At 46.1% G+C, this 20,600-nt stretch overlaps 6 protein-coding genes across 6 annotated transcripts; 2 read left to right on the forward strand and 4 right to left on the reverse strand.

The window, feature by feature from the left end:
* Window positions 1-2,022: 2,022 nt before the first annotated feature.
* On the reverse strand, window positions 2,023-3,242 carry C8R40DRAFT_309824 (uncharacterized protein). Its single transcript, XM_046234664.1, has 2 exons — window positions 3,186-3,242; window positions 2,023-3,131 (listed from the first exon to the last, which is right to left on the reverse strand). Exon 2 carries the CDS (start codon window positions 3,067-3,069, stop codon window positions 2,119-2,121), a length of 951 nt encoding a protein of 316 aa, XP_046085433.1. The 5' UTR covers window positions 3,070-3,131; window positions 3,186-3,242; the 3' UTR covers window positions 2,023-2,118.
* Window positions 3,243-3,395: 153 nt separating this feature from the next.
* On the forward strand, window positions 3,396-4,038 carry C8R40DRAFT_1161172 (Ca2+-binding EF-hand superfamily protein; the record flags this gene model as incomplete). Its single annotated transcript, XM_046230092.1, has 3 exons — window positions 3,396-3,657; window positions 3,746-3,911; window positions 3,951-4,038. 3 exons carry the CDS (start codon window positions 3,396-3,398, stop codon window positions 4,036-4,038), a joined length of 516 nt encoding a protein of 171 aa, XP_046085434.1.
* Window positions 4,039-4,168: 130 nt separating this feature from the next.
* C8R40DRAFT_1194669 (uncharacterized protein) lies at window positions 4,169-6,434 on the reverse strand (the record flags this gene model as incomplete). Its single annotated transcript, XM_046233073.1, has 6 exons — window positions 4,169-4,791; window positions 4,845-4,891; window positions 4,922-4,975; window positions 5,041-5,469; window positions 5,504-5,523; window positions 5,587-6,434. The coding sequence occupies 6 exons, from the start codon at window positions 6,432-6,434 to the stop codon at window positions 4,531-4,533; spliced, it is 1,659 nt and encodes a 552-aa protein (XP_046085435.1). The 3' UTR covers window positions 4,169-4,530.
* A 442-nt stretch (window positions 6,435-6,876) lies between these two features.
* C8R40DRAFT_1047548 (glycoside hydrolase family 35 protein) lies at window positions 6,877-11,212 on the forward strand (the record flags this gene model as incomplete). Its single annotated transcript, XM_046224448.1, has 21 exons — window positions 6,877-7,118; window positions 7,186-7,403; window positions 7,456-7,460; window positions 7,534-7,717; window positions 7,775-7,905; window positions 7,963-7,982; window positions 8,067-8,185; window positions 8,248-8,292; window positions 8,363-8,498; window positions 8,553-8,556; window positions 8,612-8,641; window positions 8,721-8,944; window positions 8,999-9,904; window positions 9,965-10,050; window positions 10,109-10,163; window positions 10,213-10,315; window positions 10,371-10,401; window positions 10,453-10,795; window positions 10,852-10,914; window positions 10,959-11,012; window positions 11,068-11,212. The coding sequence occupies 21 exons, from the start codon at window positions 6,877-6,879 to the stop codon at window positions 11,210-11,212; spliced, it is 3,144 nt and encodes a 1,047-aa protein (XP_046085436.1).
* Window positions 11,213-11,795: 583 nt separating this feature from the next.
* On the reverse strand, window positions 11,796-15,581 carry C8R40DRAFT_1108302 (uncharacterized protein). The gene is made up of 4 exons (XM_046228251.1): window positions 13,851-15,581; window positions 13,690-13,793; window positions 13,132-13,594; window positions 11,796-13,070 (listed from the first exon to the last, which is right to left on the reverse strand). Exons 1-4 carry the CDS (start codon window positions 15,484-15,486, stop codon window positions 11,935-11,937), a joined length of 3,339 nt encoding a protein of 1,112 aa, XP_046085437.1. The 5' UTR covers window positions 15,487-15,581; the 3' UTR covers window positions 11,796-11,934.
* A 2,217-nt stretch (window positions 15,582-17,798) lies between these two features.
* C8R40DRAFT_1108305 (uncharacterized protein) lies at window positions 17,799-18,356 on the reverse strand. The gene is made up of 2 exons (XM_046228252.1): window positions 17,893-18,356; window positions 17,799-17,830 (listed from the first exon to the last, which is right to left on the reverse strand). Exon 1 carries the CDS (start codon window positions 18,291-18,293, stop codon window positions 17,952-17,954), a length of 342 nt encoding a protein of 113 aa, XP_046085438.1. The 5' UTR covers window positions 18,294-18,356; the 3' UTR covers window positions 17,799-17,830; window positions 17,893-17,951.
* Window positions 18,357-20,600: the final 2,244 nt, after the last annotated feature.

Here is a 20,600-nt window from a genome sequence, read left to right on the forward strand (position 1 = left end):
TTATCCTCGAGTATCTTCATCATCATAAGGGCTTTTAGCGGCATTCGGTTTGAGAGTAAATGCGCCCCAGGTCCGTGTAATGGGCTTGAACGCAATTACAAACATTACCATCGCACTTTATCCTACTTTATCACCATCGTCACTCTTTTCGACTGGTCTTTTACGGGTATTTCTCATTGCAAAACAATAACTGATTCGCATTCCTTTCAAAAAATCCTTCTCCGCCGGTCCTACCGCCACTAGATTTACCTACAAAAAGCAGAGTGTTGTTGTCTTTTTTTCATGACCAAGAACGAGTAGTGTCGCTCATTTCCTTATGGCCCGAACCAAAGTAGGTCTTCCAATATAGCTGATAGAACGCACCACGTCGGTGCACTCAACTTCTCAACCCCCGGTCGTTCCAGCTCGAAATTGTGATACCTTCCAGGGATCCTGCAGGATGTGAGTCGTATCCTGTCGCATCTTGATCTCATTTTGCTTCAGCTCTGCCCTCTACCTTATCTCAATACTTACTCCGGCTTTGAATTTCAGATACGCGAACGGTCTGGGGCGCAATCATCCCTCCTTCGGCCCCTATAGCACAAATGAAAAAGGAAGCACTGTCGAAGATGAAATCCACTGTGCGTATAAATTACCGTTACATGTGGCTCTGATTGTTCACCAATCTTTACAGGATGAATCTCGACCAAAAAAGAGAGTCCGTATTGTTGAACCATACCTCAAGACGAAAAAGCGGACTACGACTTCGAAAAGCGCCTCAAGTGTTCCTCCTGTGCAAATTGCTGCGAAGCGGCAGCCAGCGCGGGAGTGCAGGAAGGCGAAGGAATAAATCTCTCGTAGGGACCTGGGAGAACAGAGAAACGGCATTGCATGATAACTTATAGGTGCGTACCTACCCCAATAGTCGAGCTTCGATATCTGACCTGAATTCTATGAATAGTGTATATACTTATGTCCTGTCCTTGTAAATTGGCAAAATTTTTCCACCACTTTGGATGAGATTTATCATCAGTGCGACTGAAATTAATCCCTGTTCGTAATCTAAAACCTCGACGTAGACGAACATTTCTTTCCTTTTCCATTCCCTATGGCTAACCGAAGAAAAGTCGTGTACGGAAGGGGAGGCTACCAAGTTTCGAAGATGAGTCCTTGTCCTATATATCGCTAATTTTTTGACAGACCGCAACGAACGACACCGTTCATCTGCACGCCATGCTCAGTATACCTCGGCCTGTATGCTGACAGGACAGTATGAAATTTGTGTTTTGTGGTCCAGGCCGTTTCTCGACCATCCGATTGTCGTATTCAATTTTCAGTTGTTCAATGAATCAAGAGCCGGTCTACTTACTACAACTCATGTCTCGATACCTGACGCAATTCTCCTGCTATCTGTCGACGTTGAAGCTATGTAGCAGTTGTCTATCCCGTTTTCTTTTCTAGAAACTTCACAAGAACGAAGCAGCTGGCCGATGATTACCACCTTGTTTACACATCTGCCGGTGTGACCGAATATCGACATCAATGCTTGTCAGCACATACGGTGGGCAACATGCATCTTCACCGTTTACCTTCCGCATCAATCTCGCATGTTTAGTTATAGCTTATACACTTCGAAGCCTTTCTATCTTTTACAATTACTAGTCTCAGCCTACAGTAACAATGTCGAATTGCGAACGAGAGAAGGCTCGAAGCTCAATATCCTTTTACTTGGTTTCTCCCAACAGCATCATGATATCGTCCTGCAAGCCGGCATCCTCATTACAATGGGCTTCTGGCCAGCCGTCCTCTAACGACAAACCTTTCAAACCGCATTTGTTTGGATCATAGAAGGAGACACATCTAATGGCAGGTTTGGATACGATTCGGGCCCGAGTGACACATCGTCCATCTTCACTTTGACTTACCGCTACTTTTCAGTGTATTGTCTTCCTATGAAATTTATGCTGGTCTAAAGTTCGACTCCAAAGCCTACTGACCCTATTTAACATGACCTAAGAAACTCCTAAGCCTGTCAAAGGCGATAATATCAAAAGGTCAACGCGAGCACACGAATGTATTCAACGTTAGAATCTTTTTAAATTCGGAAATGCGAAGTGTTAATTTAGTGGTATCCTGAAGTTATAACAATCTAGTCTCCGATGATACCAGTCCCAATCCAAGCAGAACTAGAAGAAAACAACTCATCAAAGAATGACTGAAGACCGAGCAGTCGCGACCTTTCCTCTTGTTTCTAACCTCTCCGACATCGACCCTGTTCTGCTTTTTTCGCTTCGGAACAGCTTGGTGGTCAGGATCTCGAGGAGAATAATCTCTGGACAACTTCTGCTCGTAGAGTATAACCTCGCTAGACGATTTTTCTAACTTCGAATAGGCAACAACCTTTGATAGAAAAAGCTCGACATCTCTCGGACCCCATCCACGGTAATATCCCCGTTTCATCTCGTTCATGCGAGTCTTCATGTACCGAACATGATATTTTAGCACATACTGCCATTCGAATTGGTTCGACATCTCCGCCAGAGATGACATGTACAGGTTGGTCCCAGTGGATAGTGCGCATGAATCGTCGGTGTCCCCACTTATATCCGCGAACAAAATGAGGATGTTGAAGTAGACGAGTAAAGGCACGTGTAGAGACCGGAAATTAGGGAAAAGTTGAGTATGATCTCGAATGAAATCAACCGGGTAGTCATGTTTAGCGACACAAACACAGAAAGTGTCAGTAAGCGTCCAAAGCTTGAGCGGGGAAAGTGTATGACAGGTGATGCTCTGGATGATATCTTCCTCTATGTGAGGATACATGGAATAAATAGACTCGTACAAGCTCTGCATAGCAGGCTCTGGCGTAGGAGGTTGAGATGCCGATCGATTCGACGGCGTAGGAGCTCCTTTGGAAGGAGCTACTTCCTCTAGTGTGCGCAGAGATTCTGTAGAGAATTCGAGTTCGCTGATCTCTTCGAAATCGGGCATAGATGGATTCGGAGGTTCAGAAAGTTGGAAATACGATGGTAGTAAGAGTGGCGCTGAGACTAGTTGGCTGTGGGGAAAGAAATGTCGATTGGATTTCATTTTGAAATTACCTTGTATATATACCAAGATGCTTCATCATAATCTTGAAAGAGCCTTTGTTTCTGTGAGTCGCGTCAGTATATTCAAGTTGATAAACACGTGTAGGACGCGCTGACTTGCTTTGAAAGTCGTTCATTCCCTGCACCCAGATCCCACATTTGCTCACGGCACCGAATACTGTTGTCGGACTACTCCCTAGAAAACGAGCACACGCACCATCGCCAATACTGACCGTTAATAACTCATTAGTTACACTTACGACACGAGATCTTGAGGACGAACTGACACGTTGATCACGTGTGCAAGCTCTCTTCATTCCCTACACCATGTACGGCGCATCCACCGTTCAAAAGTCTAAACGGCGCACACATTCTCGCCCGGAACTCACCGACGAGCAAAAACAAGAAATTAAGGAAGCTTTTGAGCTTTTCGACACGGACAAGGATAGGCGAATTGACTACCATGAGCTCAAAGTCGCTATGCGAGCTTTGGGCTTCGATATGAAGAAGGCAGAGGTGCTGAAAATCTTGAGGGATAACGATAAGACTGGGCATGGCTTCATGGATTTTGAGGATTTTGCGAAAATCAGTGAGTTGTCGTGCCGCTGGCGCGTTCATGACCATCATAACCTTTCGTCTTTGAAATTATGCTAACTCGCGAGCGATATGTTTTCCAGTGAGCGACCGTATATTGGCGCGAGATCCCATGGAAGAAATCAGGAGGGCTTTCCAACTTTTCGACGGCGATAACAAGGGCAGAATTGAGCTAAAAGACCTTCGAAGGGTGGCGAAGGAAATTGGGGACCGGTTGGAGGATGATGAACTGCATGTACCCTCTTCCCGGTTTCTGCTTGCTTTTCTGACGCGTTTTATATACTTCAGGCAAGCCATGATAGACGAATTCGATCTCGACCAGGACAACGCGATAAACGAACAGGAGTTTTTTGCCATTATGACGGATGATGCTTAGCGCGCAGGTCTCGTCTCTTCTATCTCCTTTCATTTGTCCTGCAATTTCTGCTGTTGTCGTTCACGCCGTTATTGTGAGTCTTCTCCACAAATACCGTTCCTTGTTTCGTTCGCTGACGCGTCGATTTTAGTCACAATCATATCCAGTCTTTATCCTGTATCACCACCACCGACCGACGTATAATATTATCATCGCTATATGTACTTCATGCTTGAGTGCATCCCAAAGGTCGAGTTTCTGTTTCTAATTTTTCTACGGCAGCAATGAGATTAGAGGCGCGGCTTTTCAAATCCATTGCTTTGCTAAGTTGCTCTGTAGCTCGTCCAACAGAAACATCCATATCTTGTATCACCAACACATGTATATGATTTCTTCATCGACAGATATATCAACGCAATATCATCTATCGTCTATCCTATGTACTGACTTCGTGTGGCTATTTTGACGGTCAAAGCTCAACCTCAATCCTCCTACTCTAATTCCTGAGTCTTCCTAATCGACCTCATGCAGATCCATCCTGAGGGTACTCAACCCGGCTCTCGCCTTTGCATCTTTCAGAGCTGCTCCCATCTCCTTCAACATCTCTGGGTTCATCGTCGAAGTCGAGAGGAGAGAAGTGGTGCCATCGGCATGGTGGACCGGAACGCGGATTGAACCTTGGGAGGTACCTCCTCCGCTGACCGTAGCAGTAGCCGGGTCAATGACGGAGCATGGAGCACCTTGTCTGCAGAAGAGTTTGTGATTCTTCCAGTCCTAGGTGACCACCATAATCAGTGACTGCAATGAAGATATATGGGACAACTCACTTCTTTTTCTGGGAGAGAAAATTCATTTTTATGATTGGTCGGAATGTCTGTAATAGATTGAAAGATAGAGCACTCACGACACCGTTTGCTACAGTAATAAGGCTTCTTGTCCGCGTCACATTTTCCAGAACCTGTCCAAGATCAATCGAAATATCGAATCAAGATCAGAAAGTCTTGCTTATGTAGAAACACATACATCGAGATAACATTTTTCCTGTGTCCGCCTCGATGCCACATCCAAACTTCGCGCACCGGTACCGATTCGGCTTTTTCATCATCTTCTTCTCAGCAGCCAACCGCTCAAGGTGCATATACGCTTTCCTCTCATCAGAGGCTTGGATAACCCACTTGGAATGCACAAGAAGCTCGGGGACAGTCATATCTTTGGTGAGAGACTCTATTGTGTTCATGGCAAATAAGAGAGCATTAGCTGATGCACAGTATACAGGAGTTTCATCGGATCCCGTAGCCTTTTCCGAGACTAGTCGGACAGCCTCGTTAGCGTGATAAGCAGCAGCGAAAACGAATCGAGCGCGAACGGTGTCTTCGCGGCCAGCCGTGTACCAGAAAATTAGCATGGAGTGAGCCATAGAGCGAGTTTGAGCGTTCGCGTTCTCGTTGAGAGCTGCCTTGATGAGATAGGACACGATCGGCGGTACATTTGAGGCCATATTTCAGCCTATGTATCATGTACGATTGAGTATTCAAAAACTAGCTTTATGTAAAAAAACCCGAATCTTACCTCAAAGCTGCGTCGATAGCATGCTGAGAGTCTCCTGCATCTGCTCTCCTTTGAACTTGTTCCAGTGATGTAGACGTTGTGACGGTTTTGATCCTTTCCAAAGTTTCCATAAGATTAGAAGAACGATTCAATCCATTGCCACTATTCACAGGCAAAGGTTCATTATTCATGAACTCTTGCGAATAGCCTATTATTTTTTGAAACTCTACTTCCTCTGGGGTTCCATGTAATGATCCAGGATTCATCAACCACGCTTCTGGGTCAGCCGGAGGAAGACCAGAGAATCCAATAGCGCTCGGAGTCACAAGAGCTGCGCGAACGATATCAGGGAGACCGAGCACAGCAACCAAAGACTTATAAAGCCCATCGAATCGCTCATGAGCCTCTTGAGTTATGTCAACAAACCCGACTTTGCATCGATCCTCTTTGACACCGAGGGATTTGAATTGCTTCTGCACAGCCTGTGCAAGCGCACGATCGTCCGTCGTGAATTTCCAAGGTGCGTAAGGGTCCATCATGGGTCCAGGAGTCATCTCTTGGTTGAAAGTGGTATTGAACGAATGCATCAAACCCAAGCAAATTTCAAGCGCAGCTTCTTTGGCTGTTTCTGGGAAATAAGAAAGACCGAATGCATTTTTAATGCTCTTTTTGGTTCCGACAGGAAGACTTTGTTGGTGTACAAATTGGCTTTCTTTTTGGAAAACAAAGAGCATATGGGAAGGAGGAGAAAGCGGGATGTAGCGCAAGTCAAAGTGCCAGACGTTGGGCACTAGTCCTGAGGGGGCAAGACGCTTTCTGGGAAGGGCATTGTATTTTTTGACGCATTCGGCGTGCCAGTCTGTGGTCATGGTATTATCGATAGTAATAGCCGCACGGCGCTTATTTCTTCTTTCTTTGGGAATACCGCCGATGATCTTTGCGCTCCAGGGGAACCTTCATGTCATCTCTGGTGTAACTCTCGACCATCATTCTTGACCATTTCCAACTTAGCAGGTGAGCTTTCCTCCATGTCATCTGTACTGTAATCTTTTAAACCTTCAGAAGGCCATGTGCGACGTGCGTAGCAAAGAATCACACCATTTCGTCACCAATTCGCCCCGGTCCATGTTCAATGTTCTTCAGCGGTCCGCAATACGTGGAGAATCATGTAGGAAAATATTTATTGTCCAGTTTTCAACATAGGTCTCCTCGCGGTCGGCGGGTCATGGGGCCTTTACCTACATGCACAAAGATATATCCTTGAGATGATATAAAAGCTCTTTCTTTTCCAAACTTGGATCTCGACGCGCAATGGAGCCCCCAGGACCCAAAACGCGCTTGCTATCATGGATAACAATTTCGACCGTATTCACCGTCTTGCTGGCATTCCTTGCTCCCTCCGGGCGAGCTTCAAAAGTGATCTCAGACCCATTTGCCGATCCTCTTCTCGCTCGGTCCAACCGCAATCGTGCAGTGCTCTCTCCGCGGTTTACCGATGAAGTATCCTTTGATAAATTCAGTCTTTCTTTACAAGGACAGCGGATTTTCCTCTAGTAAGCAATTGTGTTTCTCACTGTGCTTCTGTTGGAAATGCTAAATGGCCCTGCTTCAATATGTTAGTTCTGGAGAATTCCACACCTATCGCTTACCTGTACCAGACCTGTGGATCGATATTCTCGAAAAAGTCAAAGCTGCGGGACTGAATGGCGTTTCGGTCTACACCCTGATGGCTGCACTCAATCCTTCAAGAGGCGTGGTTGACTTCAATGATTGGAGAGCATTGCAACCGCTTTTCGACGCGGCGAAAGAAGCTGGGATATGGATCACATTACGGCCAGGTACTTGTTAGAGTGATGTAACCTCTCCTTATTCTGTATTGAACATTTACAGGTCCTGTAAGCCTCATGTCTCGTGTCCCCTTTGGTTTTCCCGACATGCAACCGAACTAATTGATGTCTGTGTCCATAGTACATTAACGCCGAGTCAACAGCAGGTGGAATCGCTCACTGGATTACCACCGAGATCGCTGGTCAACTCCGTACCAATGCATCCGACTATACCGATGCCTGGATGGATTATATTCTAGGAATCATTGATCAAACATCATCGAACCAGATAACAGAAGGGGGGCCTGTCATTTTGCTTCAAGTTGGTACGTATGCCAATCATAAACACACCGATATTCTGAAGATTTTGTATTTGCTTGTAGATAACGAATATAACCAAGCAGAAGGTGCAGGGTATTTTGCGGAACTGGAAACTGTGTATCACAACTCTAGCATTGTCATACCATTGACCTATAACGATCCCGGGGAAGGCGATAACTTTATCAACGGAACGGTGAGTATCATTTGGCTATTCACTATACTCTGTCTTATCCCTCATTTCATCATAAAGGGCGCTGTGGACCTATACGGGTAAGCAGTTTAACTGGTTCTACTTGACAATTTACAGCTAGATTGACTCTTATTTCTATTTTTTTCTCGTTTTGCATTATGCAGCTTCGACAGCTACCCACAAGGATTTGACTGTGCCACTCCAGAAACATGGAATCCAGTTACAACGAATTATCACTCCTACCATGAGTCTGCGAATCCTTCACAGCCGCTTTACATACCAGGTGCGTACATCGTAATCTGTTACTGTTTACTGATCCTAACGTTCACTATGCTATCATTACAGAGTTCCAAGGTGGTGCCTTTGATGCATGGGGACCTACTGCTCCCGGTACGTATCATTGTACTGACTATTTATAATTCTTTGCACCTGCCTCTGTTTCGTTCTTCTCCCGCGATAGGTTACCCACAATGTGAGATCCTCACAGGGCCAGATTTCCAATCAGTCTTTAACCGTCAGCTGTGGGCGAGCAACGCGAAGCTCACAAATTTCTACATGATCTATGGCGGAACTTCGTGGGGTGGAATACCGTTCCCGTGAGTTCGCCCTGGGTTTTCTCATTGACTTTGCTGATTGCTGGCTATTGACAGTGGTGTATGACATTCGTATTTTTTGCTTTCACTCTGAAGTTGAGTTACCCTATTTCTAGGTCTATACTTCGTACGATTACGGGTCGACAGTAAGTAAAATGACTTTTTCACAATTTTTGTATTTTCGATATTCACACGTATCGAAACACTGTGTTCACATCTTTTCAGATATCTGAAAACCGAGCGCTGACGGACAAGCACCTCGAGCTCAAACTTCAAGGAATATTCCTCCGAAGCACATCCGATTTTTACAAGACTAACTGGGTTGGGGATTCTTCTACCGGGTTCACTGCTGGGTCCGTCACCAACCCCGCGGCGTTCGTCACGTTATTACAAAATCCAGATTCCGGTGCAGGATTTTGGGTTGTGCGGCAGAGTAGTTCTACTTCAACGTAAGATCTTCGATGAAGTCATTGAGATTGAAAACCCTAATGCGAGATCAACAGTGCAACCACCAACTTCAAGCTGAATGTCACCACCGCTTCGGGTGATGCTTTACAAATTCCCCTTGTTGCCTCCACCATTACTCTCTCCGGACGTGAATCCAAAGTCCTTCTAACAGATTATGGTCTTGGCTCAAATTCAAGCCTCCTTTACTCCACTGCGCAGGTGTTTTTCTCCGGTGCAATTGGTACTAAACATGTCGTTTTCCTGTATGGCCCATCAGCCCAGGAGCATGAATTCGCTTTGAACCTCTCTGGAACACCGACTTTGAACTCTTCTGCAATCACTGTCACGTCAGGATCTAGCGTGGGCCTCACCGGTAGCGAAACCGTGTTCTCTATCGCCTCAGGCTTCTCTGGCCTCGTTGCCGTCTTCGAATCCGATTCCTTGCTTGTGTTATTCGCAGACTCCGCCACCGCGACGACGTTCTTCTCTCCCGTTGTCCCTGCTGTTAGTGGGGATTTCCCCAATTATTGGGGCCTAGGCACGAACGATTCGGTACTCGTTGGCGGGCCCTATCTCGTGCGTTCTGCGAATATCAGTACCGACGGGACAACACTTGCGCTTCGAGGAGATCTCAACATTACAAGTGGTGCTTCCGACACCACTCTAACGATTGTTGCTCCTGCTAGCGTAACCTCCATTACTTGGAACGGAGACGATGTGTCTGTGTCTCCTAGTGCGAACAGCTCGTCCTCTATTCTCGTTGGAACTATTCCTGCTTCGTCAGATGCACAGAATATCAGTATACCGGTGCTATCGGGGTGGAAATTTAATGATAGTTTACCAGAGATCTTGAGCGGATTCGACGATTCAGCGTGGGCGGTCGCAAACCATACGACGACAAACATACCTGTCCCGATGAAGTATGGAGATGGGAAGATCACGTATGGGTGTGATTATGGTTTGTGAGTGATCTTTGATTTCTTCTATTCTACTTTCTCTTATCGCTGGCGATTTCTATGTAGCTGCGAGAATATCGTCTTATGGAGAGGTCATTTCAACGCAACCGGAGCAGAAACGAGTGTCAACCTTTCGATTAATGGTGGTGAAGGTTCGATCATGGCTGATCCTCCCATCCTTCTTCTATCAAAGCTCACAATGATGTCTAGCGTTCGCTGCCAGCATCTGGCTCAATGATGTTTTCCTCAACACATCCTTCGGGAAGTATGTCAACGTCGATCTTCACAATGACCTTTAACTAACCATGTTCCAGCTCGACCAATGACGCGAATTCAATCGACGAAACAGACCAGAAGTTCATCTTTCCTGAAGGTGCAATTCTTGTGGGACAAGATAATGTTATCACGGTTGTACAGGTAGGCTCATCCTCAACTGAGAATCTTTTCTCCTTCAATGAAACTTGATCTCCAGGATAACATGGGCTTGGACGAGACATCAGGAAGTGCGTATGTTTTTCTGAGATTCATTACTACTTTTTTATTTTCTACCATAGGCAACACCGACGCCTCTAAATCTCCACGTGGTATCACCGGATACGCCCTCAATTCTGGCAACTTCACCGAGTGGAAAGTCCAAGGAAAAGTTGGTGGCTATACCGGCTACCTCGATAAAGTCCGTGGAGTCCTTAACGAGGGAGGCCTTTTCGGTGAACGTCAAGGGTGGCATTTACCTGGCTTCGACACGTCCTCTTGGGAAGCTCGCGATCTGTCGGACGGATTACCGGAATCTGCTGCGGGAGTGGGTTTCTTTGTGACGACGTTTGAGTTGGGCATACCTGGAGGGTTTGATGTGTTGACGTCGTTTACATTCGAGGAGGCCTTGGGGCAGCCGTATAGGTCAGTTATGCTGCATCATCGAGTGATTGTCTCTAGGCTTAAAGGTGACCTCTCAGGGTGTATTTGTTCGTTAACGGTTGGATGATGGGAAAGAGAGTCGGTAACCTAGGGCAAGTATTGTTCTGTCATATCATCTACTTTGTCGCTCAGTCTGTCTCTACAGACCCCAGTTCAAGTTCCCTGTTCACCAAGGCATTCTCGATTACAACGGAACAAAGTGAGTTACTTCGAAAATCTTGGTCAATAGAGGGATGACTAATTTCATTCTGTAGTACTGTTGCCGTGGCGCTTTGGGCTATGGAGCCTAATGTGACTGTAACTCCTCAGTTGCAACTAACCTTGGATGGTGTATTTTCTGGAGGTGTAGGGACTGTGTCTACGAACAATCCTCTTTGGTCTCCTCAGGGAAGGGTCTAAGTCAAGCAAAATCTGATGACCAGATGAAGGATGCATGAGCATGCGATGGAAAAAAATTCCTAATGTTGTAGTGAATGAAAAAGTTCAAATATTCGAAACTACATATCTTTGTATAAGAGATACGAGCAAGTATCTTGATGGCAACTCTACATATCAAACTGGAATATCGACATGCAATTGGAAGAGCAAACCGGCCAATGTGACAGTGCTTAGCGCTTGACGGCGTTATGCCGTCCCCTTCCTCATGTTCCTCAAATCCAAGAGAATCCAAGCTAGTGTTGCCGGCAGGTGAGACGTTCAAAGACAACGTCAGATCGGATCCGGCATTGCCCATAGAGTTTTGAGAAGGTTCTGATTTAATTTGCCGACGTTGAACGTTCTGAACATTGGGTTAGCCATTCGGAATGTGCAACAAGTTCGAATGCAAGAACATGACAATGAGAGGGACGTCACACTGTCACAGTGCAACAGTTCGCGTGACATGATCAATCATCGTGCTCATCGTCAAGAATACTCACCAACAAAACGGACTACGTATCAGTGACTGAGTAAATGTATCTGGATCGATACAAGACTTCAAACGAGTGGAAATGCGCGAGCGCAAGAAACGTCACACTGAGTAGGGAATATACGTACATGATGCTATTCCAAAGTAAAGATATTATTATAATGAACCGATTCCGTTGAAATATAAAAAAGCAGAGCACATAAACCCTCGTCAGCTAATCCAAACTGTTCAAATTTTCTTTACCTTTATTCTCCTCCTCGTTCTTCGTTGCTCCCAATTGAGCCTGCAACGTCCCCAAAGCGTCCCTGATTGTATTCACCTTCATCTCAGCCTGGTCCAGTGTTTTGTATAGAGCGAAGACATCACTAAGAGCATCGTCGAATGATTGAAGTGGTGTCGGACTCATCGGGTTTCGCGTCTGTTGCTGCTGCGACTGCTGATTAGGTACTTTTCCAGCCGCAAGCTCACTCCAAAGTGCTGTGACAACGCCATGTATCCATCTTTCCCGATCTTCCCTCTCCTCTTTTAAGATCCTCTCCCTCTCCTCGCCTTCAACCTTCATGAGCATCTCCGAAGGCTTCCCTCCAACACTACGGTGATCAAACGTGCCAGTTTTTGGAACTCTCATCCACGTCCAGATGTTGCTCACCACTAGTGAGAAAATAATGAGGTACAGAATAGAGGTACTTGAGAGAGTGGATGGCGGAGGTATCATGTCGCCAAGAATCTCGAGTGCACCCTTCGTGCTCTGTTTGGCCACACCCCAAGTACCCTCTATCGTCTCCCAAGCCCATTGTAGACCTCTTGAGCTAGGCTTTCCACCCGCAGCAGAAGCACTGTCAGCGTTCGCCTCAATCACGGAAGCGGAACCGTTCGATGATGCTGCAGTCGTAGGCGGAGCAACGACAACATCCAGCTTCACGCCCTCTGGCACGAACTCTGTCTGATGCTCCTGAATATAAGCTCTCATCGCCTTCTCCAAATCAAGATGGTATGTCTTCTGGCCATCAATAGCACCTCTCTCTATTAATCCTTTGATAAAACTCCTCCCAGTCCACTCGACCTGCGTCGTCACCACGACCCTGGAGCTTATTGCACTAGCATAAGTGATGCAAGTTCGCGTTTTGACACTGAACGCTCCGCCGGAAGGAACATCGGGTGTTCGGGTAGTTGTTAAGGTGGAGGAATATGCATTTGCGTTCGAGGGTGAGAAGTCACAGTACTCGACCTCGTCGCGGATTTCACATTTGGTTTGTTTGGGACCAACGGAGCCTGTGAGTGGTTTGATGTAGGACATTGTTCGAGAGAGGAGGTTGTCGTCACCAGGGGTCCAATCGGACATCTGAAGGTCTAGCGAAGTGAGGAGGATCATCAGTAGTGAAGTAACAATGAACAACAAAAAACCGTTCACCAATCAACTTCTGGTTCGTAACCAGAAAATCTTTGAGGAACCCACTCGTGAACATCAGATTATGAATTTTGTCCGGAGTTCCAGGGATAACGGTATCCATCGCCAACTCCGAGAAATGTTTACCCTCCTTCCCACATTTGCAGAACGTAACCTTGTTCTGCGTAATACCACCAGGAACCATTGCGCCAGGGGAATTTCCACTACCATCTACGTTCCCTCCAATGATAGTGCCTTCAATAATGCCTCCCTCGCGGGACCCAGAGCCAATAGATGCGTTGTCCGAAAGGGTGCCGGGACGAACTAGACGCCAGATATTATAAATCACGTCGTAAGTGGTGTCACGGGAAAGGAAAGAAGCAAATGTATATTTAGATTGTCGGGTAGTGATGAGGATGGCATTGGGAATGACAAAAGCAGTCATCTTTTTTTCGAGAGAAATTATTTCATCGATGGGGATTGAGAGCTGATATCAAGGAGGTATGGTGTTAGTCCCGAGGACGAGCGGGTACAAGTATAAACGGGAACATGGGAGAAGCTGAATACGAGAAGTGGACTCACATCCGTAATCCAGCCAAGGATATTCGCGTGAAAACATATATGATTCTCTGAAATATACAACCGGCCTTGGATGAGAATTTCCCGCTGAAGGGCACATCCGTAATCTGATTCGAATAAAGGAAAATCATTTAACAGTCAATAACTGAAAACGAGGAGCTCACCCTCGATCAAATAGTCTCCCTCCGGGATATTCCTGAACATTTCATGAAAATCTGCGTTCCTCCTCGAGCTCGCAACCGCAAATCCAGTGACGGGCATATCATGAACGTCGATCGCACTGACCAAATCATCCTCATCGCTGGAATCCATGCCCGAGTCATTACTGTCGTCAGACTCTAACCCGGAATAATAATCCAGATTTGCAGGATCTTGAATATACTCGGTGTTGTTGTCCGCGTTAGAGTTTGCTCCATTATCACTCTGCATGGAGAGACTGGGACGATGACGACGGCGTTTGCCTGCTGAGCCAGAACCGATGGAAGACCGACGAGATTTGGAGGATCTATGTGAACGTGGAGGAGAAAATTGGGTTGACGATGAAGCACCGGCAGACGTTGAGCCTGTCCGAAGCATGTACGGCGCACCGTCACCTATGGAGGATTTCCTATTCGAAGCTGAGGTCCCAGTCCGACTTATAGGTTGCAGAGCTGGAGGTGAGAATTGTAGCTGCTGTTGGGCACTGAAAGCTGGATTAGCCATGGCAAGACCAGATGCTGCAATGGCACTCGCAAGACCAGTGGGTTTAGACGTAGGTTGGCGACGCCAAGGCTTCGAAGCCTCCTTCTTCTTAGACGAAGATGAGTTCGGCGGTGACGCGTTAGTATTGGTGGATCTGATTGATGCGGCATCTGCATCACGCCTAGGAGAAGACAAGAGTCCGCTGGTCAAGTGGGGCTGAGATTTTGATACAAGCGCAGTAGAAGCCGGGACTTCGTCCGACGGCGAAGGGTATTCTGAAGTGGGTGATTCGACTATAGGCGTCATGTCGTCGACTTCATGGTAAAAAGGTGCAGATGCATTCCCTGCGCGAGAATGAGAAGGAGGACTCGCTCGATTCGTGGAGACATTCAAATTCCCGTTCAACGACCTGTTTGAACTCATTTTTCGAACCTGCAGCTCTGGCGACGGCAACAAACCACCAGTGGTCTGCTCACTGTTTTCCTGTCTTTGAGGCTGACTCTCGGCCGGCAGCGACGGCACAGGTGGTATTGGTGAGTTTAAAACTGAAGCAGCTGGGGAAGCTTCAGGTAAGCTATGCGTGGAAGAGGAAGGTGTGGTGGGACGAGACTTCGTTAATTTTGATTTTGATGATGACGGTCGGTCCGTGGAAGATGCCGGATTCATGCGAACAGAGGAATTCAAACTTGGCGCCGAAACCGATGCCGGTAGTCCTTCTACAACCGATATACGGTCATTATCCTCTCCATTTGGAAGGCCGTCAACCTCCAAGCCTAATGTGTTTGTTGCCGGTGACGGAGGTACGATTGTGAATTTGTGATTAAACAGGCTACTGCTGTCCGAGGCATTATCATGTCCATGCAATAACTCTTTCTTGATGCTCGGTACTTGACTGTGTGGTTGGACAGGCAACTTGTCAAAGTCAGATGGAGAAGGTGAGGTAGATGTCGAAGATGCTGCGGAATTTCCTGTGCTGAATGTAGATGAAAACGCTCGAGAGCGTGAGGTCGGAAGAGCGGGTATAGGACTTGAACTTCTAGTCCTGCTACTTGGATCTGACCGGTCTCGAGAGTGTCCGCTGGGATTCCGAACAAGTTTTGAGAAGAAATTAGGTGCCATTTGTGTGGTTTTATGCGTGCTAACATTATGTTTAGCATCAAGTCGAGCGTATCAAAAGCGATTCCAACGCACCAGAACTTCTCCAATAAATCTTTCCTGAATTGTGGTCGTGAAAGCCGTATAAGTTCGTCGTTATCGTTTAGTATATCTGTGTGTTGACTGTGTTTGTGTGTTTGAAGTTCCACGTTCAACGTTCATCCAACGGTGATTGGCCGATTCTGTTCAAATTTTCTTCTCCGAAGTCGTCTCTACCGCGGTCCCAACGCAAACTAATATTTGAGAGATGAGCATAAATCAGTTCATCTGATAGTCTGAGATGAAGGAGCAAACTCACCAGGGATCCGACCAAGCTCTCAGTGTATTTCGGAAACACCAGAATCAGCTCGCGAGATGGTCGCAGGAAGGGAAGAAGTGAATAGATCCAACTCTTGAATTCACATATTTTCTGATTGAGATTGCGGAGGTTTACGTAACCAATATACGATCGTTCGGAAGAAAAAGTTTGAGGGTCGACTCTGTCCTTACACTTCTACATTTCTGCCACTCATTCATACTCTCAGCTGTTCTCAATCCTCTTGGGTCTTCGTTGCTCCTGTGATAGACATTGGCATGAACCTCGGGGGAAACACGCGCATAGCAAAATCAATACGTCGTAATTTTTCAAGTTCAAGTTGCGTTTGACCACCACACTCACTCACCACTACCACCGCCTTGCATCGATGACCTGCTTGGCATACGCAATCAGCCCCAAACATCAACGACTCCAGGACCCTGGGACCTTGAAATCACTTTTATCAACGATTGGTCTAACTTCGTGCGCCCTGAAGAGAGCAGAAGAGAACGGCTGAACTCATACGAGGTGCTGCAGGCCTGTTTAGAGCTTACCCTTGGCTACCGCCGTGAGTTGGATTTCATTCAGGCTTCGGCTGAGTGCCATATATTGAGCTGCCTTTTCCCGTCCAGTGAATAGATAAGTCTCCAAGTTCAACCTACTTTTCCTCAGACAAGACCTCAAATAGCTGAGCCTGTATTCGGCCCTGGGAAGTGCGAAGGCGCATGCGTGAATATCCTTGTGTTAAAGCTAATGAATTTGTGTTCTTAGGAAACATAACGGATATTTGTACAATATCGTCCCCGTTGTAAATCACGGCGATGTTCTCGAAAGGATACTATTTCTTATCGTTGTGAGAGTCGAGGATAAGAGTTCGTTGCATCCTTGGATCTGGACCAGTTCGCAACAGTGCTCATTGCCTTCTGATACAGAATGCTCCAGAAGAACAAGACCACTTCACACGCAGCTCATAAATTTTGGGGGAAGGATTTTGGCTGGTACGTTTCGAGTTGCTTCGTTTTTAGATTCAATGCTCAATGCTCGCATTTCCTATAGCTATTCCAAACTTCTTTACTTCGTGTTGGTTAAAATTTCTTGTGAACGCCGTTTATCCGGGAAAATATAGACTCCGTGGAAAGAACGACAACAATCTCATCTACTCATGGGTCGGTCTCAGTGGCGGACGAAAAGACAAGAGTGAGCGCATGAATGACATCCACCTCTCAAGATGTGAATCTTTGCACTTTGGATCCGAAGACTTTCCTCCCTCATGTAGTGCTAAAACCTTGCGTATCTATAACGCAAATCTATATCTATTCCATTCGCTGTACATGTTCAACTTTGGAGTAATCCTTCGTGCAAGAGGCTCCGCATTCCGTAATCACCGTTCTCATTTCAACGAACGTTAGATGGCTCCTCAAGTTCACTTGAAGAGATCAAAGATGGTCTCATGTTTTGGGCCGGCATTATTTCGGGAAACCGTCGTCCTCGTTCTTGCTTTCCGCCGTCTCACTCAAATGAATGAAGGTTATTTGCATCCGGGTTTGCAACAGCACTCACTGCCAAAAAAACAACTTCGACCTCACTGGAAGTGGAGTTTTTCAACTCGAGGTACTAGTGCCTTAGAAAAGTGCGCGCACGCCGTTCAGTGATTTGCGACGTTTTCGGTCCGTTGACCATCCCAGGGACACTGCTGTCTTCATCGGTTTCCGGTGTCAAACGAGCCGGTATGCTCGCAGGCGGTGGTCTCCGCCGTGACAAAGATAAATATGACGACCGAATGTCGCACCAGATTTCGGAACCGTCGAAAGGGAACCGTTGAAATGTGAGTCCAAATTAAAATATGTTGCATCCACTGAAAAAGCTCACGAAAAGTAACAGTCGCCTGTGAAACAATCACCTGTTCAAAGCGCGGGGATCACAGTCCTGTAGCAGCCTGAGATAGAAGACTCTGTTATTGAATATTCAAGATAACTATGATTGCAAGATATTCAACGATTGCGTGCGCAGCTTGCAGAAGTAAAATATTCTCTTGAGCTGTGTACTATCAATATCTTTTAATTGAGAGTTACCAGCAGAAGTTCTTCCTTCTCATTATAGCTTCGGTACCATTCTAAAAATGCGCAAGATGATCTCAAGTGCGCGCGAGAATCACAGTGTTTGTTGTGCACTTGGCCCTTGACTCGATCTTCAGTAATGGAGTTCCTATGAGTCCTGAAATGGTGGAGTATGCCTGCAGTTCCGAAGAAACGTCGACAAATTCCCACCCCAGAGGGGACACACTATGTAGCGTTAGCAAGAAAATGGACACGATATGGATTCCAATTGTAGTGAGGACCGGTCTCGTAACCCTTTCGAGCGTTACTGATGGGCTACTTACCAGATTGTCCACCATTAACAGTGAGTATATGAGTACACAGAAAAGCAGGAATCTTTCTGCTGCTGCTGACCGTGGATTTGTAATGGCTAAGGTCATCCGCTGTTTCTTGCGTAGAACAGTGAGAATTGATAGGAAATTTCACTTCACTTCACATGCTTACCGAGAATCCAGGTAATGGTGAATTCACAGGGCGCGCCTGGTGCCGTTCCAGACGTATGTATACGCACACCCAGGATATCGAACGAAAACAATACCCTACATAGTAACCATTTTTTGGGGTACTAGAGGTGTTTATATTCGAGTGCAATATCTATCTGGAAGCTACACTGAGAGCAACGTATCATTCCAAGTACTGAATGAACCAAGAATTTGGAAACGACATCCAAACTGCATTGATAGGTGTGATAAATTTATGGAGCTGAAGTCCCAGGTCGATGAAGAAATAAATCTCAGAACCCCCAGTACTAGTCCGCAACCTGATTTCAACTTGAAACCATCGTCTTCAATACCGAGTGTGCACTTTCAGGCGCACTTGCACGGTGTCGGGAAAGAAATCACCGAGCTTCCTCTCTCTTCATGAGAAACGTTCAATATTTGTCTGCGATGAGAAGAATCAGAGTTCGAGTAATTGACCGAACTCAAATTATGGCGATACTGCGCTCGAACGTTCCTATCTACCCGCTATGCTGTTTAAGCTAGCTCGATATGAAAGACTCCCGGCTTTTTCCTTCAAGGTTAAAGAGAAAGGAATAACCTGACCTGACTACCGTTTTCGTATATGTTGAACCGCATACAGTGCAGTGACTCTCGCTAGTGTGGTGTCGTTGAGATTCAAAGTGTACCTGTTGGCTTCCAGCATGAATCAGAAGACAGAGAAGAAGTTTAACCAATGGCTTCATGATCATATTAATATGAAGAGGGCTCGCATTGCAGTGGAGAGAGGATATGCATCTGTACGTATCCTACATAGTGATAGCGGTGTTCTCGTATCGATCGAGTTCGAAGCCTGGAGATAGTGGTGCCCAACCTGCGTGCGTGGTGGCTACTGGCCCGAAGATAGGACGATTCTAACTCTCCTTTCCACCTACCGCACAGTCTCGACAGTCGAAACTTTGTTCGATGAGTTTCTTGACCCAGATAGACTCAGATAGGCCTCAACAATGGAAACAGTGGAGACGGAACCAACCCGCCTTGGTCTAAGGCGACTAAGAACTCCAAATTCAAGAAGGATTGAGGTGATTGCGCTAAACCTATCGCAGTTGCTGTGTATAGCATGTAAAGAATGATGCTTACATGCATGAAGCTCACCCAAGCTGAACCCGCGAACGTTCTGGGTCCGACGATGAATCTGCGAGTACGAGGCTATGAGCATGATTGCATAACCATGATGATCAACGGTCTGAGCAGGAATTCAATTGGTCCGAGGACAAAGACAGAAAGAATATTGCCTTGACTTGAGCGACAATGAGATCTCGCTTCACCACGAGATTAAGTACAATCGCATGTCAGATAGCAATTCTTAAATGCAGCAGAGAGGGAACAGAAGTTCCTGAGTATAATCGGATCTGCAGGTAAGTCATTAACTTGAGAAAAGGAAGAAGGTCAATCTCGAATTGATGTTTCTTCATGCTGCATGAAAGCGAAAGGGTGCAAAGTGTACATGCATGATACTGCGGCTTGCTTCAATGTTTAAGATATCGACGTTACTCTGACCAAAGGCGCGCACCCATTGCGATATTTTATTCAGTGGAGTTTCAAATTTTACAGTCCAGAATGTATCCGCCAGTACTAAGCGATGTCTTGAACTTGGCGGATGAGAATACACCTGAATACATAAAATCAGCGAAAGTTGGTGTAAAATGCAGACATAAGGATGTAAACCAATTGGCAGCAGAAACAACATGTTCAATGTCATGGATCATGCCAGAATGATGGAGTAGAAATGTCAAAGATTGTCAATCGTCATGATCAGAAATATCACAAAGGTCCCACGATTATCTTATCACCTGAGAACAAAGGCAGATTAGGCCCAGAAAGGGAAATGAGGACCAGTTGGTCTGATGATTGATCTGTCGTCGGGACGGAGTTCGAATCTACACCTTATCTGGCTTTGAGCCAGCTCACATTGACCACGAGATATTTCAGTCCAAAGAATCTGCAAACATGCTTTGGGAAAGCTGGGTCAGTGCTTCAGTGAACCAATCAATAAACCAGTTCCTCGGTGGAAATCTCCGTTGCAAAGGAAGTACTTACAAGAAATCCTTTTTGGATTATTGGAACCAGAATGATGGAGGATTAATCTGTGAGATGCATTTGAACCTCTTCCATTTATTCCCTTCCGAACCTTTCTTGTACCCCGTTATGCAGGTCCACTGAACACCTAGAGTCTGCAAAGTTCCCCAT

Source organism: Lentinula edodes (assembly GCF_021015755.1).
Source record: "Lentinula edodes strain Le(Bin) 0899 ss11 chromosome Unknown C8R40scaffold_21, whole genome shotgun sequence".
In the NCBI taxonomy this organism is placed as follows: Eukaryota; Fungi; Basidiomycota; class Agaricomycetes; order Agaricales; family Omphalotaceae; genus Lentinula; species Lentinula edodes.